Source organism: Urocitellus parryii, chromosome 5 (genome assembly GCF_045843805.1).
Source record: "Urocitellus parryii isolate mUroPar1 chromosome 5, mUroPar1.hap1, whole genome shotgun sequence".
NCBI classification, from domain to species: Eukaryota; Metazoa; Chordata; class Mammalia; order Rodentia; family Sciuridae; genus Urocitellus; species Urocitellus parryii.
Genome location: NC_135535.1, coordinates 16,584,004 through 16,601,340, shown reverse-complemented (window position 1 = coordinate 16,601,340; position 17,337 = coordinate 16,584,004). Strand labels below are relative to the sequence as shown.

The following is a 17,337-nucleotide window of genomic DNA, read 5'->3' as shown; positions in this document are numbered from 1 at the left end:
ATGTCTTGGATTTGGATCTCTTTTTGGGCTAGCAATTTGCATTATGAACCTCTTGTGCGATACAGAGCAGAACAGTGAGTTGTAGCTCCCTGTCAGCCTCACAATCAGAAAGCGAAACAACTGATATACTCCAGTATACTTCATTGCTAGGCTGTCATGTTCAGTTGGCTACGTGTGTACACACACATTTTTTTTTTAACTTTATTTTCAATTTACTGTGGATTTATCAGGATGCAAACCCATTGTAGGTTGAGGAGCATCTGTAGTTGGATCATGTAGTTGGATTAAAGGAGAGATTTCTGCCTTCCTCTGGTGGAGGAATAACATGTAGAAGTAGTATACATGAGGATTTCAGGAGGAAAAGCAGCTAATATTTCTGAAGATTGAAAGAAAAGCTTCTTGAAAGAAGGCCAGGTTTTGAGGTAAGGAGATGTAGAGGAAGGACTAGTGAAGAGACTTAAAATGAAGACTTTACTTACAGTGAGATGTTGTACAGGGCTCATTGTGGGGAAAAGAAATACAGAACCTTATCATTTTAAGTCCCCGGATGCTCTATTCTGTTTTAATAATTAAGTTAACTAGATGATTCTAATCAGTTTCTGTCCATAAGAAAATTATTTCATTGTGAACTCCAAGAAAACTTATATAGAGATTGTATAATGTTTCCTGCTTATGAATGCTTTTATCTAAAAGCACACACTGTTTTTTAAAGGCCACACCTTATTTAAAAGAGGAAACACATTTTTGTTTGTTTGGTTTTTAGGCATTTGGACTCGGTCCTCAGTGATCATACACGAAATTCTGCTGAAGGCACAGAATATTTCAAAATGCTTGTAGATGTTTTTGCTCCAGAATTTCGAAGGCCAAAGAATATACATCTCCGAAATTTCTATATCATTGTTCCTCCTCTAGTGAGTATATTCAGAACCTAAAATGAATTTGAAAAAAGAGTATTAATAAATCTGGTTTTCTTGTAAGCATGAAATGCACACAGACTGTATTACTGACTTTCTGGTTGTAGGTAAAACTAAATGTGAGCTCAGTGAATGTGACCAACTTTTTTTTTATTCATTAGCTATGTTGAACTTATTTAATAGTTAAGAGATTATTATTTGTTATACTCTGCCAGAGAAATCATAGTGTTTTAAATTACTTGAGTATATGCCATTACATATCCCATAGAATCTTTGGCCAGAATAATACCATGTAATCATTTTAATTGCTTAGCATAGACTGACTTCAGCTGTTTTAATATAAAGTTTTTTCTAACATCTCTCTTAAAAGCCTGTTATTTGAGGATAACTTCTGTCTATTCAGTAGTAAATACCAATACCTAAACATTTAGTGCTTTCTCCTTATTAAAATATATAATATGTTCTGTATTTCTGTAGTCACTATCAAAAAGTAGCTTATTAACAAAAATGACATTATAAAGACAATTTTTCCAGTGGGGGAAATGGAGTCAAAAGTTTAGATAGGTTAATCTTCCCTGAAGCTTTCTATAATAGTTTTTCAATTTGTAAATAGATAGCTCTAAAATCTAAATATCACTTTGCAGTTTTAGCTTTTTATTATATCTACCTTTGACCAAGAATAACAACTTTTCATATTTTTGCCTGAATTGTTGACATCCATCTTCATACATTTTACGTAACCATTATTACCTTTCAGAAATAGCTATTGACTTATTGATAGTTTTTGTTTTTCATAAATTTTGTTTTATATACTTATTGTTAGTTATCATTACAATTTAGTAGCTATGGTAGAGCAAAGATGTCCACATTCATCTAATAAGCATCTTTCCATTTTAGGCTAGGTCCAAACTAGTATGTGGCAACACTGTAGTTAATTTAGGGTGAGTTCTCACCGTATTCTTTAAGATGGAGGACAAATGTTTAGGCCCTAGTAGCAGTAATGAAAACCATTGGTGACCTTAGGGGGGAGCCTGGAGATTTACAGAATTCAGTTCCAAATGGACTAAGAACCCTACCAAAAAGTATAGAACATTACCTTTGTGCTCAAGTTTACAGTTTTAAAATGTAAATAAGCTATCTTAAAAAAGATTTAAATAACAGTTGATAAATATTTTGCAAATATGTGATTGTGAAATGAATTTCACAGGCAATAAAAGTGAAACTTGATGTTTTGTTTTCAATGTTGGCTGTTAACTGTATTCATCACTGTATCATAATTATTTTTTAAACAATGTTTTCTGTACCCCTCTATGGCTCTGCTGTCCTTGTATTATCACATGTGGCCACTAAAAGTTTTTTTTTAATTTTATGAAATTAAAAATTCACTTTCTCAGTTATACTAGCCTCAGTGGCCACATATGACTAATGGCTTAGTATGTTGGACAGGAAAAAAAAATCTGTGCCAGTAGTGCTGCTTTGGTGTAAACTCTAGATGGTAATCAGTTTTTTTTTTCTAATCAAAAGTTCTTTTATGCATGTTACATAGCTTCAGTAAATCTTTGTTGAACAAATTGATTAGATAAGGTATTTTGGAAAAGCTTAATTTTCAAGAGAAGTACCACTTTGAGGAATTCACCCTTTAGCCAAAGGACTTTTAATCCCTTTTAACCAAAAACATGATAAGTAGTATTTTAGAATGAATCAAGCAGGCAGAAGTAAAAGCTTCCTGCATAGGCTTAAGAGTATTTTGTAATAAAGCAGGACCATTTCTGACTCCCACATTCTTTTTTGTATCATTTTGGGTAAGATGCTAAATCTCCCAGTGCTCAGTGTTTTCATCTCTAAAATGTGTATCATACTTTATAATGAACCATATACACTGTGCTTGGGTTAAGTAGTGATTGAAGGAGGACTCATGTTTTAAGGGCTTAGAAAGAAAGCCATTAAGAGACATTTGAACAGATTTGTGTCCTCACTAAGAGATTGTCTTAGGCAAATGTTTCAGAACGAAAGACAGGAACCTAGGGTTATTTTGCAGTTTTTGAAATGTCTGTTCTGAAAATTCTAAAGACTTTCTTAACACAGTTGTTTCTTTAATATCTCTTTTTAGACTCTCAACTTTGTAGAGCATTCCATTAGTTGCAAGGAAAAATTGAATAAAAAAAATAAAATTGGAGCAGCCTTTACTGATGATGGTTTTGCCATGGGTAAGCTTAAATGGAACTATTTTCCCACTGATTTTATGTTCACCTTAAAATATGTTTTTATATTGACTTAAAAATAGGTTTTTGTGCTCTTTACAGATTGATTTTTCATGGGATAGTGCTTACTGTTTGTTTCATTTTAGTGGGGTTATCTGACAATACTTTTTTTTCCTCATCATCTTTAACTGTATTTCAATAGTCTATTAGTATTGCTAATCACTTTTCTAACTTGACTAAACACTTAGGCTTTGTTTTTGTTGGGTTTTCATAGTTTTAAGCATCTTGTATTTAGTTTCCCTGGTTTGCCTGTAACTTCCTCTTCACTTGCTCTTTATCAGTGGAACTTTTTTTTTAAATGTTTTTTTTAGTTGTAGATGAACACAATACTGTTATTTTTATGTGGTGCTGAGAATTGAACCCAGTGTGTCACATGTTCTGTGTGAAGCAAGTGCTCTACCACTGAGACCCAGCCCCAGCCCTATCAGTGGAACTTTTTATTCGCTACCCTCAATAGCCCAATATTTTTGCAGGCCATATTATTTATTTTCTTCTTAATTGATTTTTCTTTAGTTTTTTACATTCTTACATATTTTCTTAGGAAAATTAAGCCATCTCGGTAGCTTCACTCATTTATGCAGTAAAATGTGATTTGAAAGAGTATTGATTCAAAATGGTTAGCTTATTGCTAAGAGTTATTGGTGAAGGCATAGAATACAACCTCTACACTCACTGTAATTTTGCTTATGACTGTAGGTGTGGCTTACATCCTAAAGCTTTTGGATCAGTACCAGGAGTTTGATTCACTTCACTGGTTCCAGTCTGTTAGAGAGAAATACCTGAAGGAGATAAGAGCAGTTGCTAAGCAACAGAATGTACAATCAGCTAGTCAAGATGAAAAACTATTGCAAACCATGAACCTCACTCAGAAGCGACTGGATGTCTATCTACAGGTAGAGGAATGTAAAAGTCAAATCTGCTTTGACTTGCTTTTTGATATCTGAAAACCATAATTCATATGGAAAACCCCATTTTAAACAAGTGAGATGAATATAGGGTATATTTTAGGATTAATGATATTTGAAAGTTGTTTGATTCAGATCTTAATAATGGATGGGCTACTTAGTTAAGTTTATTTATGATTTATGCCAGAGGGTTTTAATATAATAAGACACATTAAAGTACAAATATTTTCTTTTTAGTTTTCTTTTATTCTTGATATTTTGTGATAATAAGCATTTTTCCTTTTTATTTCAAATTTGTTTATTTAGGAATTTGAATTGCTCTATTTCTCACTGAGCAGTGCAAGAATTTTCTTCAGAGCAGACAAGACTGCAGCTGAAGAGAACCAGGAAAAGAAAGAAAAGGAAGGTCAGTGAGTGACTTGAATTTGGAAAAAAACAATAAATCTCTTTTTAACTGTAGACATGAATACACCATTTTTGGGTCAGATTTCTAGCTTCCTTTTTTCTTTTGGAAAATAATATAGACCTAGAAATAAGTCTTTAAAAAAAAACTAATGCCTATATTTAAGTTGAAAAGAAATTTACTTAATTCATGAATTAGAATTAAACATGCTTAAAATTATTTTAGACTATTATCTGGAAGATATTTAGTATTTTTTATTAAATTAATTCAATTTAGGTTCATTTTCAAGGCAAAAGATTTGGAAGAATTTGAGTTAATATAAACTGTGCAGAAACTTGAGTGCTTAGGTTCTGCTTAGGCATTTTGTGATGCCGGAACCTTGTTTTCGATGCAGGAGACTGGAAAAAACTGCAGATGGACTAGACCATTTGCTTTAAATCCTGAATCATTAAAACAGAACCACCAAACTACTGTAGTCTCAAGGCAGTGGGATTCCTTGCTTTGATTTTTTCTTGAAGAACTCTCTAGGGTTCTGGTTTGATGTATATCACTTACATGCTCAAGTTACACTTTTAACTGTATTTTAGCTAAAGATTGCTCAGAGATGTCAGTTGCTGAATAAGTACATTTGTCAAGTAATTTTCATTTTTTAAATAGTATATGCACATGACATTTACACAAAATGCCAGGATTTTGTTCTGATCCCAGACAGTAAAAAGCTGTTTATAAAAAGTAAGTTACAAGTACAAATGGAAAGTTATTCATTCTGGACAATTTTAATATGTGAGTTTGCTGCCACATCTCTGTCAGTATTGGCAGTGCACCATAGTGGTGATTTCTTGGTTCAACTGGAAGAAGTGGTGTGGGGGGGAGCATAACCTATTTAGATGAGAGATACCAAGATTCCACAGGAAAAAAATGCTCAATTTGAAGTCCCTCCCCAGTTGCGATTCCTCTCTCTCAACTCTGCATTTCCATTAACAACCAGTCAGAACTTGCTTAGTATTTGGTCTATGTAAAACAAAACAAAAACTAGTTATAATTTGTTATGTTAAAGAAAAGTTTGATGGATACAACCTTTTAATTTGACATGTAACAATATTGCTCTTTTCAAATTTTATTTACGTTTTAATTCACTTTTTAAAATTGGACATAAATATGACCATTGTTGTTTTCACTCATACTTCTAGAAGAAACTAAAACAAGCAATGGAGACCTGTCTGATTGCACTGTGTCTACTGATCCTGTTGTGAAGTGATATTGATGGTATGAGATCATCAGAATTGTGTTAATATTTTTGCCAGTGAAATGGATGTTGTAAGCTATCATCAAATTGTTTCCTGGGTCACATCTCTGGAAAATATTTTAGTTGTGACAACTCTTAAGGCAGTGCTCTGAAGTTCAGCCATTCTGTTTACAAAGGCTCTGCTTTTCAAAGGTTGAGAATAAGATTTTAAAAGTTGACTTTTGCCTAGACTTTAGGCTAGAAGATGTTTCTAGGAAAAATTATTTGTTGGCAAATCCAGATTCCTAAAATGTCACCTCAGATCTCTTGCAGTCTACAAGTGTTTGTAATTTATATTTGCATAGGTCTTTATCTCAAGTCATTGGAAATTCAATGCATACACTATATAGCCAGTAAATACATGTCTTAAAAAAAAGGAATTGAACCTGAAATTTATGAAGCATACATATCAATATTCTTACAAAAAGAGTATGTGAAGACGACTTTGATACTGGAGGTGAGATACAAATGTGTTATGTACCCTTTGTGTACAGTATAACTGATGATCCTTCGTTGTTAATTTCGTGTGACTCACAAGAGCTGCTGCTGATGTCTTTTGATGAGACATTGTAATTAGTTTACATTGCTTTGGGAACATTTAACCTCCAACAACTGCTTTAAGATTTACTTAATACTCAAAAGTCAGATAAAGCCATAAAATCCTGCTTGTTCACTTCTGGTTGATATCAAAAAAAGTTGAATGAATTGTTTCTACATCTAAACTCAGGTTTCTTCTATGTTAGGTTAAATTGAAATCCTGATGGTTTGGGCAGGCTTTTTCTTCATATCAAGTATAATCTAAAATACAAGATTAAATAATTGCACTGTGCAGGCTTTTAAAAAATTACCACTGTGAGAATAAAAACTCTAATAAATCACTTCCTGATTTTAAGAATATAGAAAGATTTTTGAGTAAATTTTAGTTCCTGGCAAGCTACTGGCTTTATTTTTGTAAATATGTTAGTTAATAATTATATGGTTTAATCTTGGCCTTTTTAAATATAATAAAATAATACCTTTATGATGAAAAAGAAAATTTAAAACTTTAAATGTAATACAAATATCATTTGGGAAAATGCTTGATTTTTCTGTTGCATTTGCCTGCTAAACATTTCTTTGGATAAATCCTGCAAGGAAGGAATTCTAACATTTTTGGAATGGGTATTCAGTGCTCTGTCTGTGCTCATTGGTTTAGGGTCAGGAAAACTTTCCCAGCCCAAGATAAATACCTTCCCTATTAAAGTCAGAAGAAACAGAATTTTTAGAAACTGTTTTATGTTTATTATGTAAACATGGCTTAAAAATTATGGACAATGGATAGATTAAAGACATTTGATATTTTAGATTCATACTAACTATAGAAATGGCCCTAAAGCATGCTGCATAATTGATAATTTGATAATTTATATTTTCATTATTATAAATGTTTATATTAATGATATTGCATTTAATTGTATCAAATTAGTCACCATTTCATAGCAACAGTATTGTTTTCTGTTTTTCTTCTCTAACTTTCTAAATTATATCCTTCAATGGGGATAGAAATTGTGATTAAAAGAATCACATCTCTTGATTATCCCCATATGTAAATTAATCATTTTATCAATACTAGAGGCCACATGCTGACTCCCTGGATACCTACAATTGAGAAGAAAGTGACAGATTATTATTTCACCTTTAGTTCAAAATAACATCACTGCAGTCTGGAGAAATAATTTCAGATACTTGAAATAAAATCTCTGAAAAGTATTTAAATGGTATCAAACTGCAGAGCAACAGGGCTTCAGTATATTCCCACCTGAGTTAATATATACACTTGGATGTTTTTTCTTACTAACATATTAATGTTAATATTTTTTCAGACATACTGTAATTTAAAAATTAATGTGAACATTTGTTATAAGTTCACAGAAAACTTAATGATGTTCAAATTCTCAGGAATTAAGGACTAACCATACATTGTCAGTTCAAATTAAATTTTGTAAAGGATGGCAAGTTTGTTACCTCACTTGAGTGGGGGTTCCCTCTCCCAATTCTAAGAAAATACAATATGTATAATAAAACATTAATAAATATAATTTTAAATTTTTCCTTCCCCTGGATGTTTATGTTCAAAATTGAATGTCTTGAACCAGTAGTTCTTAACATTTACCTTTCTGGGTCCCCTTAAATCAAATAAAATATACGGAAAATCTCAAAGAAAAAATGCTTGCAAGCTATCCAGAGGCAAAAAATTTCAAGTATGTAATGGGATTGGATTTTGTCTATCCCAGGAAAAGAACCTTTGTTTTCTTTCCTTTATCCATTCTTGATCTTTCCAATAGCTTGATATTTTCAAATAAAAAGAACAACATGAATTTATTTTAAATCCTAATCCTGGAAAGGGATCCTAAGTATGAAGTGATATGTTAGAAATAACTATAATCCTATTTACAAACATGGGTTGAAGTGAAACAGTAATAAACAAGAGCCTTTAAAATACTACATTGGATGGCAAGAGACAACAATCCTGTTAAACATTATGCTGGAGAAATGTCTGATCACCACCTTTTTTATTCTGAGGTATTAAATTTGTAAAATTGTGAGAAAGATAATACTACCACGTACATCATGTTACTTTTTTATGCTGGTTTTGCTGAAAGTATGAATGGTAGACTTTCAAAATTTGGGGGATGGGTACTGGGGATTGAACTTGGGGGCTCTTGAACACTGAGCCATATCCCCAGCCCTATTTTGAATCTTTACTTAGACACAGGGTTTCACAGTGTTGCGTAGTGCCTCGCTTTTGCTGAGGCTGGCTTTGAACTTGTGATCCTCCTGCCTCAGCCTCCTGAGCCACTGGGATTACAGGTATGTGCCACCATGCCTAGCGACTTTAAAAATCTTGGCACTATTCTCTTTTCCAGCTTCAGGTTGCAGAAGTTTCAGATGTCTATCACCCCGCTACTCCTTGGTATTGATGCACCATTTTATTGAACTATTTTCCTGTCAGTGGAGATTAACATTATTTATTTGGTTTGCCACTAAGTCAATGCAAACCACAATTTACATATGCTCTTGGTATAAGGATCTTGGATGTGATTTTACCCTACTTGCAGGCTACCACGTTTGATTGCCATGATGTCATGGATGCTGACCAAAGGGACAATAATGCAGGCAATATGAGCACCAGTGTATTTTCATCAGTCCCCCTTTCCCTTAAATTCCATAGGGAAATGTTTCATGGATCCTGACAGATGCTTTAATGCCTAGGGGCTTTATTACTCCTGAAGACCACTGAGTATAGGAAATCCATGACTTATATAGCAAATAGTAAAAAAAAAGCCTGCTCTGTGTACTGGAGGAAGATACTTCATCCTTCAGGGTTGCTCATTTCAGTTTTCCCATCCAGTATCAGCTCTTTTCTGGCTTAGGGAGAGCTGACAGGTACCTAGAAGTATCTGTCTGTATAAAAATAATTTTTAAACAAAGCTTTTAGGTGTTAGGAACAATTACATAGGTTTTTAAGATTTCAGATAAAAAAGAGGAATCTAGAATAAGTGGAAATCTATGGAAATTAGATTGCACAAGGAACTCTTGAAATGGTGATGGCAAAGTTATAGTTTATATAAAAGTAAATTTTTACATATAGTACAGTATATAAAAAGTTTGGCCAGTAAGTAGTTTCCCTATTTTGATAGCTTACCTCTTCATTACCACTTAAAACTAAGTGATCTCTCGAGTTCCCATTAGTGGAGATAAATTTCACAGGAATATAGATGAAATTTATCTTTCCATTGATGCATGTCTGATGTCATAATTCATTCTAGGATCATCTTTAAGAACTAAAACACTGTATAATGTATGTAAGATATATGTAAACTGAAGCATTCTGTAGTAGTGCCCTCATTAAGGAGGGGGGAAACTTTTATACCTAGAAGTATCTGTTGATATAAAATCAATTTTAAAGTATTTAAACAATTTTTGTAGAAATAAAAATACTTTGATATAGTTTCTGAATATCAGAATAATCTTCACAGCTTAGTACTAAGAAATATTTGGTAATTGCTTATCTCTGAGGTCATATACATAACACATAGTGGTTAGAAGCATACACTCCAAGGACAGACTGATGTGAATCTTGATTTGCTTCCTGTGAGGTTATATAGGCACAAGTTGGGATAGTAAAAATAAGGAGTTCATGGGATTTTGAGGATTAATTTATATAAAACACTTTATATTTTACATTTTAGCTATTTTATATGGCTTATTGATTTGTACTCTTGGGTAGAAATGCATTTGGTATATAAGTGTTAGCTGCTATTATCACTTTTTTAGGTGGAGTTTGAAAAGCAGTCTGTATGTGACTGTGGCGAGTCTAGGTTCTTAGCTCAGTGACTAGGCTAGTTGTAAATGTGAAGGCCTTGCTCTTCCCTAAAAGCAGTCATAAGAGGGCAGACTTATGGGTATGTGATGGAGAAATCCATATGGAAATCAAAACTGGTGAGGATAGCTGGTTTTCTAAAAAGGTTCCATTTCCTATACTCCCACCATTCATTTGGCACCAATTTTTCACAGGGCTTCTATATGCATTAATACACAATTCAGTAAGTTGAGAAAAAGGGCAGATCACCTGGTTTCTAAATTAAAATTTTTATTTAAAAATATGTATGACCTATTTAAAGAATACTACTTGGGAAGTGAGGGTGTTGGTTGAACACTTGTTCCCACTTCCTCAGAGGCTCCCTCCCAGCATTCCCCCAACTACTGTTCAGGGTTTGGTGGAAATAGGTCTGTTGCTTTTGTTTAGTTTTGTCACCTTTCTGTATTTTCCTAAATAATGTAGTGTTTTGCATGTTTATCCTTACCATAAGTAGCGTCTTACACTGTATGTTTTTATGACTCTAGTATGATTTTTGAAATGCATGTTGGTGCATAGCTATATCTTATTTTTACTTCTCTAGTATTGTTAGTGATTGTAGATGTTTAACCTACTGTACCATTGATGACATTGGGGTTTTCACATTTGGGATACTATTGAACATTCTTGCTGTAATCACTGTTGTACATGTCCTAGAGCATGTGTTGAAACTGGTAAGTGGTGGGACAGGCACACTTTGAAATTTACTATAGACTGTCACATTGTTCTCTCATTTCAGCAGTGGGTTAGACTCCCCATTGCTCCTTTCCCTTCCAACAGCTGAATATTTGCAGTCTGTTGAATATAAAATGTCTGTGGTTTTAATTTGCACTTTCTATTAAGAGAAAATGAGCACAATTCTGTTTGAGTACTTTGTAGTTTTTAATCTATGAAATGCTTTCATGACTTTGTACGTTTTTAAAATACTTGGGAGTACTTTATATATTCTGAATATTTGGTCTTGTATCTTTGCTTAGTTAATATTTTCATTCTTTTTTTTTTTTAATGATGATGGGTTTCAATTAAATCCAGAGCCTCACACAATGCTAGGCAAGTGCTGTCACTGACTTTCTTCCCCAGCCCTCGTATTTTGTGATGAAATTTTTTTTAAGGTGCTGAATTTCAGACTTTTTATCTTTTCCTTATTTTCTGCATGGTCTGTATCTTATTTAAGCCACAGTATTAACAATGCTTTAGTTTCCAACCTAGTAACTAACTGTTCAAGACTTGAGATTCTCTACTTCATACCTCCCTCCACTGAAAAAGTATTGGGGGCGGGAGGACTGTGGCTTTTGCAGCTGAGAATTTACTGATCTACTACAGTTAGAATGAATCTAGAACTCACTTAATGGTCTCATATTGGCTTAGATCAGCTAATCATGTCTCTGATGGTGTACACATTACAGGAGTGATTCTTCTAATAGACCCTATGAAGTTAACTTAGTTTTGGGCTGCAAAGGTTGTTTTATTAATTCCCCATTTAAAAAAGTACTCATGTTGGATAGTTACTTTTTGATGAGCTGTCCCCTCTGCAGTGATTTCATTAAACCTTAGTGGTGTTTGTTTTGTTTTGTTTTTTGTTTTTGTTAAATTGTTATATCCAGAGAACTGACTCTAGTTTCCTTCTAGGAAATATTCTATAAAATAACAGCAAGCAAAAGAAAGAAACAGAATGGTAATTTTTATTGCTGGTTAATTACAAAAATGATAGTCTGTTGAACTTGGTTACAATTAAACACACTGCACCAATTCATGATCTTATATTTATTTCATAGCTAGGAGGGATCTGGGAGTCTTGGAACAAGAAATATTGGGGTAGAAATAGGAACTTAAGACCAAGCCCCACGACCAGCTGTGCTTCAAGTGAGTTTTAAAAATTAATTGACCCCTTCCTTGAGGAGGGTCTGGCTCAGAAGAAACAGGAACTGATAGAGCTGCATCCTGAATAGCCATTAAAAGGTCATATCTAAGAGGACCTTAAACTTCTGAATGCTGGTTCAGTGAGGTTGTGTTAGAAAACTTTCTTTGTAGTATTCATCTACTAGTCCTTTTATTGCATGATGTCTAACATAGTTGCCAATACTAGACCTGCATCTCTACTGGTACTTGGGCTTCAAAGCAGTGCTCGTCACCTCACTGCACATGGTAATGCTGCTAGGTCCAATTATGAGATAAGCTGAATTATAAATATACAACCTTCAGGATGACAGGCACTTGATAAGCTTTAAGTAAAATATAAAAATAGATTATATTAATTGGAAATACTTCGTATTTATCAACTTGTAAAGCTACTTTTTTTCCACCTTTAAAATAGACACTAGAAACTCAAGAGATGACATTCAAATAAAATGATCAATGCACTTTTCATAGCTTTCATTGTGAGCACTGCAATGCAATCTAAGGAAAAAAGACTTACCACAAGGCACCTAAAATAACATTTGTAGATGGGTAGGAAGGCTGTCACCCTTTTCTTAACTGTTTCCCTCCCAAGTCTCAGTATCAAGGCATCAAGGGGCACATTCCACAAACGATTGTCAGCATTCTGAAGCCAGGTCAGTGTGCCTATACATCAGAGAAGTTGAAAACCCTTAAGGAGGTAGCTTTCCTTCCTGTGCGCGATTCCCCCACAGGCCCCAGTGAGTCACGCTTCAGATTCTGCGCTTCTATTTTCACTTGGATTTCCATCATTGTCATCTGATTGATCATTTAACAGTACATATTTTCCATCATTGGTTAGTGGTATAGACAGCATTAATTGAGCCAGTGCTTCTGGATCCTGAAGTTAGGAGAGTTTAAAAGAAGGAAAAAAGAAAATGCTTAAGATGCACTTAAACCCCTTCAGTTTGGCTTTCAATGTGTTCTGTTACCTAACCTCATTCCTCCTGACTCTTGTCAATGTGGGCTTTCAGCTGGGTCTCCTCACTTTGCTGAAAAAAAACTCAAAGGCATTACTTATTCTAGAGTCCAGGCTAATTTTCCTCTTGGTCATAATATCACTTATGTACCCATAATTAGCTTTCCAAAGAGAGTCCATACAGGAAATTCCCTCATAAAATCTTTGTCTTCTTTGTCTTTAAACCCCATTCTTTTCTGTCTTTAGTGTACATCAGGAGTTGACAAACCATGGCCTTTTATTTAGCTCACTATTTATTTAGTCACTAAGTTTTATGGGAGCACAGCTGTGCATTTACATACTGCTTATGGCTGCTTTTGTTACAATAGCAGAGTAAAGAGGCTGTGAAGATAATAAGCCTAAAAGATAAAGACCTTTTATAGAAAAAAATGTAAAGTGTGCCAACTTCTCACCTAAACCATTAAATACTAACTTTGTAGTGTGTGACACTATTTCAAGTTTATAGGTCTTCCACCCTCCTCAAGCACTGACTACACTAAAAAGGTGTCTTCATTTTACTCTTTAAAGTAAAATATTTTAAGTTTAAAAATCCAGTTCCTCACTGGCCACATTCAGTACGCATATTAAATAATGCAGATCTAGAACATTTCTATTATGTAATATAATTCTCTAGACACTGCTGGACTTAAAGATACCCCTAGATGAAGGACCATATTTTCCTTTCACTACTATAATTCCAGGATTTTTTATATAAAATAGGTTCTCAAAAATTTGTTGGATGAGACTGTAAGCTGCTTAATGTGAGAGACAGTGTTCACTTCTAATAAGTCCCCAGGTGATAACTATCAATGCTGCTGGGCCTATGATCGTCCTCTAAGGAGCGAGGCTGTAGAGCATGGTGGGTACCTACCTCATGGGAAACCTAGCCAACTAGTATGCAAGCAAGAAAATTAATAAAGCAGGAGCTGCAGCAATGATACTTATTAATTAAAAAGTATAGATATGCTACCAGTGAACATGGAAACAGATGATCAAAGATGTCTGGTGGTTAGAATGCTTAAAGAAAATCCCAAATTTGGTCTCACTGTCTAATGAGTATCACTTTTCTCTCGAGAAAAATGTACAAATGTCTATAGAATAGTTGTTAAACCAGCACTAAAATCCACCTTACCTTTTGAACCTCAATAATTTCTTTTCCCAAATTAATAGCATAACATATCTGCAAAAGACAAGAAAAGTAATGTTTGGTAAAGGTAGAAAAGGATAAAAATTTTAGGAAAAAATGTGATATGGAAGTATATCGAGGGCACTGTTTATGTCTACATGGAAAGACAGGATTGGCTGTTGGAGATTTGTCCCAGCATACAAATGTCCTGACCTCCTACTGCTGATTTGTACCATACAAAAAAACATCACAGGAAAGTTAAGTTATTCCAGCATTTAAAATTCCTGATAGGATTTTTTTCTCTGAAGTAAGTATATTTAGCTATTACATGTTCAGATACATAATGGTAAACAGATACTTAATAAAGGAAGATTAACTTTGATAATTCTAAGTACCAGATGTAGTCAGTATTTTTCATACTAAACAAAAGAACAGGTTAGATGTGTTTTCCTGATGTCTTCCTTGATTTGCTCTCTGAGACTATTCTCTACTGTAACTTTCTGCTTTATTATTTCTTTTAAGGAACAAATTTTGGGGGAACTGCTTTTAACATTTCATGATATCCTTACAATATAGTGCTAACAATATGACTTGCTATATTAGCAAGGATATAGATATCCTTGCTAATATAGTTCTTCCCCATTCACCCTATTTTAGCTGACATATAATTTGTTCCATGGGAAAACTTTAATCAAGTCAGTTTTCTTAATTTAGTAGAGCCTTCCTAGGAACTATCACTGTCTGAACTCCTGGATGACTGTCTGAACACAGGAATGACCAACTAGATACAGGGGGCTAGTGCAGAAAGAAAATCATTAAAAATGGACTTGTATGGATTGAGATTTTACAGAATCTTAATATTAAAAAACAAACAAACAAAAGCAAGACCTTTTCGCCTTCTGAGTTGCTTTCAAAAATGTATGTGCTGAGAGACTCTTCTCCTGTGGACTCTGGAATTCGGATGACAAAGCCAACCAGTCTTTTGTTTTCTTGATGAGCAGCAAACTGTGTGACACTGGTAAGTTCAAACTGGAGGGATGGGAAAGGGTTAGATGTGTAATCACAACAACTGGAATTTTAAAAATAAGGTTATTCTCTATGGAAAAGTCATGAAAAAGAGTGTACTAGTAGTGACAGGCACTTAATAATTTGTTAAATTAAATGACTAGGTGTGTTTAAAGTAGAAGGTGAGGTAAAAGGCATTGAATCACTAACATTAACATGGATGAGGTACTTACGTTGGCCCTTGACACCTGAGTCTGAGGATCTATCAACCTGCAATTTTAAGAGATTTATAATATCACAAACGTTGAAAAAACTTATAAGAACTGGTGAGGGAGGGGTTATAAAATAGGTAAAAGTTCAGAATGAAGTCATCAAATAACCTCAAGAGATGAAAAATAAGGTCTGGCTGAGGGCAGGGCAAAACAGTTTCATGAGACCATGTGCTGTGGTTTCTGCCTTTTTTGAACCTCTGTAGGTAATACTCAGGCTGTCTATAGTGGAAGATTATAAGCAAGTAGAAGAACTGATTTTCAATGTTTTGGTGCTTACCCCCCCAAAAAGCAGCAGCATAATTTTTGAGAGTTCTAGTGTATAATAGAATGGATCATATTCTGTACAAGCTTCCTTTCCAACATTCATTGGCTTCTTTAGTTACCCTGAAGTGCTGGATCAATTTATTCTAAATTTAACTTTTTTTTAAAGGGGGGGGGGGTAGGTGTGAAAAAAGAATGAAGGGGTTTTGACAAAACTATACTTTTCAGGATGGATGTAAGAGGGGTTATGTTTAATTTTAAGAAGGCATTTCAGACTGTATTCTTTCAACATTTTAAGCTTCATTTAATAATGAGGTTGATGTATCTTGGACCTGCATTAGAGAATTTAATGTTGTCTTAAATACAAAGAGGTAAATTTCCCCTATATACTTATATTGTGTTAGTTTAATTAACATGGTATATAAATTATTATGGAATTGGTATAGTTTTTTTTAGGTGAAAGCAAAAATCTGTTTTTAAAACAATGGTTATAATTTCCATATATTTGAAATGTCTAGAGTAGGCAAGATATGTCTAGAGTAGTCAAAATATGTCCTGGATCTATAAAAGACCCAGAACATATCTTGAGAAAAGCTTATAAAAAAACAAGATTTTATTCATAATAATCTAATTCTCAGGGTAAGGTTCATCAGAAATATTTGAAAATGTTTAAAATAAATGAAAAGGGCAGATTTAATGAACGGCAGAAACTAAATCCTCATTTTTGCCAAAGTTTTAGTTACCTTTCTTGAAGCTGACATTGAGCATTTTCCATGTCCCAGTCAGTTGTAAATGCTTTAAATATATTAACTCAATTATTTCTTATTTCAACACTATGAGGTGTGGATACAATTTTCATTTTAAAAGTTAAAGGAATTGAGATACAGAGGTTAAGGAAGTTTGCCTGAAGTTGTGCAGCTAAGAAATGCCATAGTCAGGTATAAAACCCTCTTATAGTCTGGCCTCCCATAGAAATCACAGGCAGATGGGCTGTCCAGCTGGTAAGAAGCATTCCAGACTTTATAACAGTAATGTACACCACTGTATGTTAAAACACTGGCATCCATTCCACCTTTAGGTCTCTTAAGTTTGGTTAGAGTGAATCAGTCTCCGTGTAACAACTCCAGGTATATCTAAAAAACAGCTTTGTAGAGCTGTGTGTATGTAATGGAAATTCGATCTTGTGATTGAGATCTCCCATGTTCTTGGGTAGGCAGAATTAATATTGTCAAAATGGCCATTCTACCAAAACTGTTATACAGATTTAATGCAATTCCTATTAAAATCCCAATGACATTCTTCATAGAAATATAAAAGCAATCATGAAATTCATTGGAAAAATAAGAGACCCAGAACAGCTAAAGCAATCCTTAGCAAGAAGAGTGAAGCAGAAGGCATCACAATACCTTAAACTATACTACAGAGCAATACTAACAAAAACTGCATGGTATTGGCACCAAAATAGACATGTAGACTAATGTTACAGAATAGAAGACACAGAGACCAACCCATATAAATACAATTATCTCATACTAGACAAAGGCACCAAAGACATATAATGGAGAAAAGATAACCTGTTCACCAAACGGTGTTGGGAAAACTGGAAATCCATA

General features: G+C 33.9%; 2 protein-coding genes across 5 annotated transcripts in view; one reads left to right on the top strand and one right to left on the bottom strand.

Annotated features, from left to right (window-relative positions):
• The window catches only part of Washc4 (WASH complex subunit 4), a 59,122-nt gene extending 47,264 nt beyond the window's left edge, over nucleotides 1–11,858 (top strand). Inside the window, exons 29-34 of one of the 2 annotated variants that reach the window (XM_077799151.1) lie at nucleotides 764–911; nucleotides 3,025–3,121; nucleotides 3,872–4,068; nucleotides 4,387–4,486; nucleotides 5,674–5,749; nucleotides 11,797–11,858. In XM_077799151.1, coding sequence (XP_077655277.1) covers nucleotides 764–911; nucleotides 3,025–3,121; nucleotides 3,872–4,068; nucleotides 4,387–4,486; nucleotides 5,674–5,741 — 610 coding nt within the window. In that variant the 3' untranslated portion in view covers nucleotides 5,742–5,749; nucleotides 11,797–11,858. Of the gene's footprint in view, nucleotides 1–763; nucleotides 912–3,024; nucleotides 3,122–3,871; nucleotides 4,069–4,386; nucleotides 4,487–5,673; nucleotides 7,864–11,796 lie in introns of those variants that run through there. The other variant, XM_077799150.1, reaches the window with a different exon arrangement.
• Nucleotides 11,859–12,538: 680 nt separating this feature from the next.
• The window catches only part of Appl2 (adaptor protein, phosphotyrosine interacting with PH domain and leucine zipper 2), a 47,881-nt gene continuing 43,082 nt past the window's right edge, over nucleotides 12,539–17,337 (bottom strand). Inside the window, exons 18-22 of one of the 3 annotated variants that reach the window (XM_026397076.2) lie at nucleotides 15,425–15,461; nucleotides 15,075–15,215; nucleotides 14,193–14,240; nucleotides 13,040–13,094; nucleotides 12,880–12,943 (exon numbers count right to left, since the gene is read on the bottom strand). In XM_026397076.2, coding sequence (XP_026252861.1) covers nucleotides 13,041–13,094; nucleotides 14,193–14,240; nucleotides 15,075–15,215; nucleotides 15,425–15,461 — 280 coding nt within the window. In that variant the 3' untranslated portion in view covers nucleotides 12,880–12,943; nucleotide 13,040. Of the gene's footprint in view, nucleotides 12,944–13,039; nucleotides 13,095–14,192; nucleotides 14,241–15,074; nucleotides 15,216–15,424; nucleotides 15,462–17,337 lie in introns of all 3 variants that reach the window. The other 2 variants (XM_026397067.2, XM_026397085.2) reach the window with 2 other exon arrangements.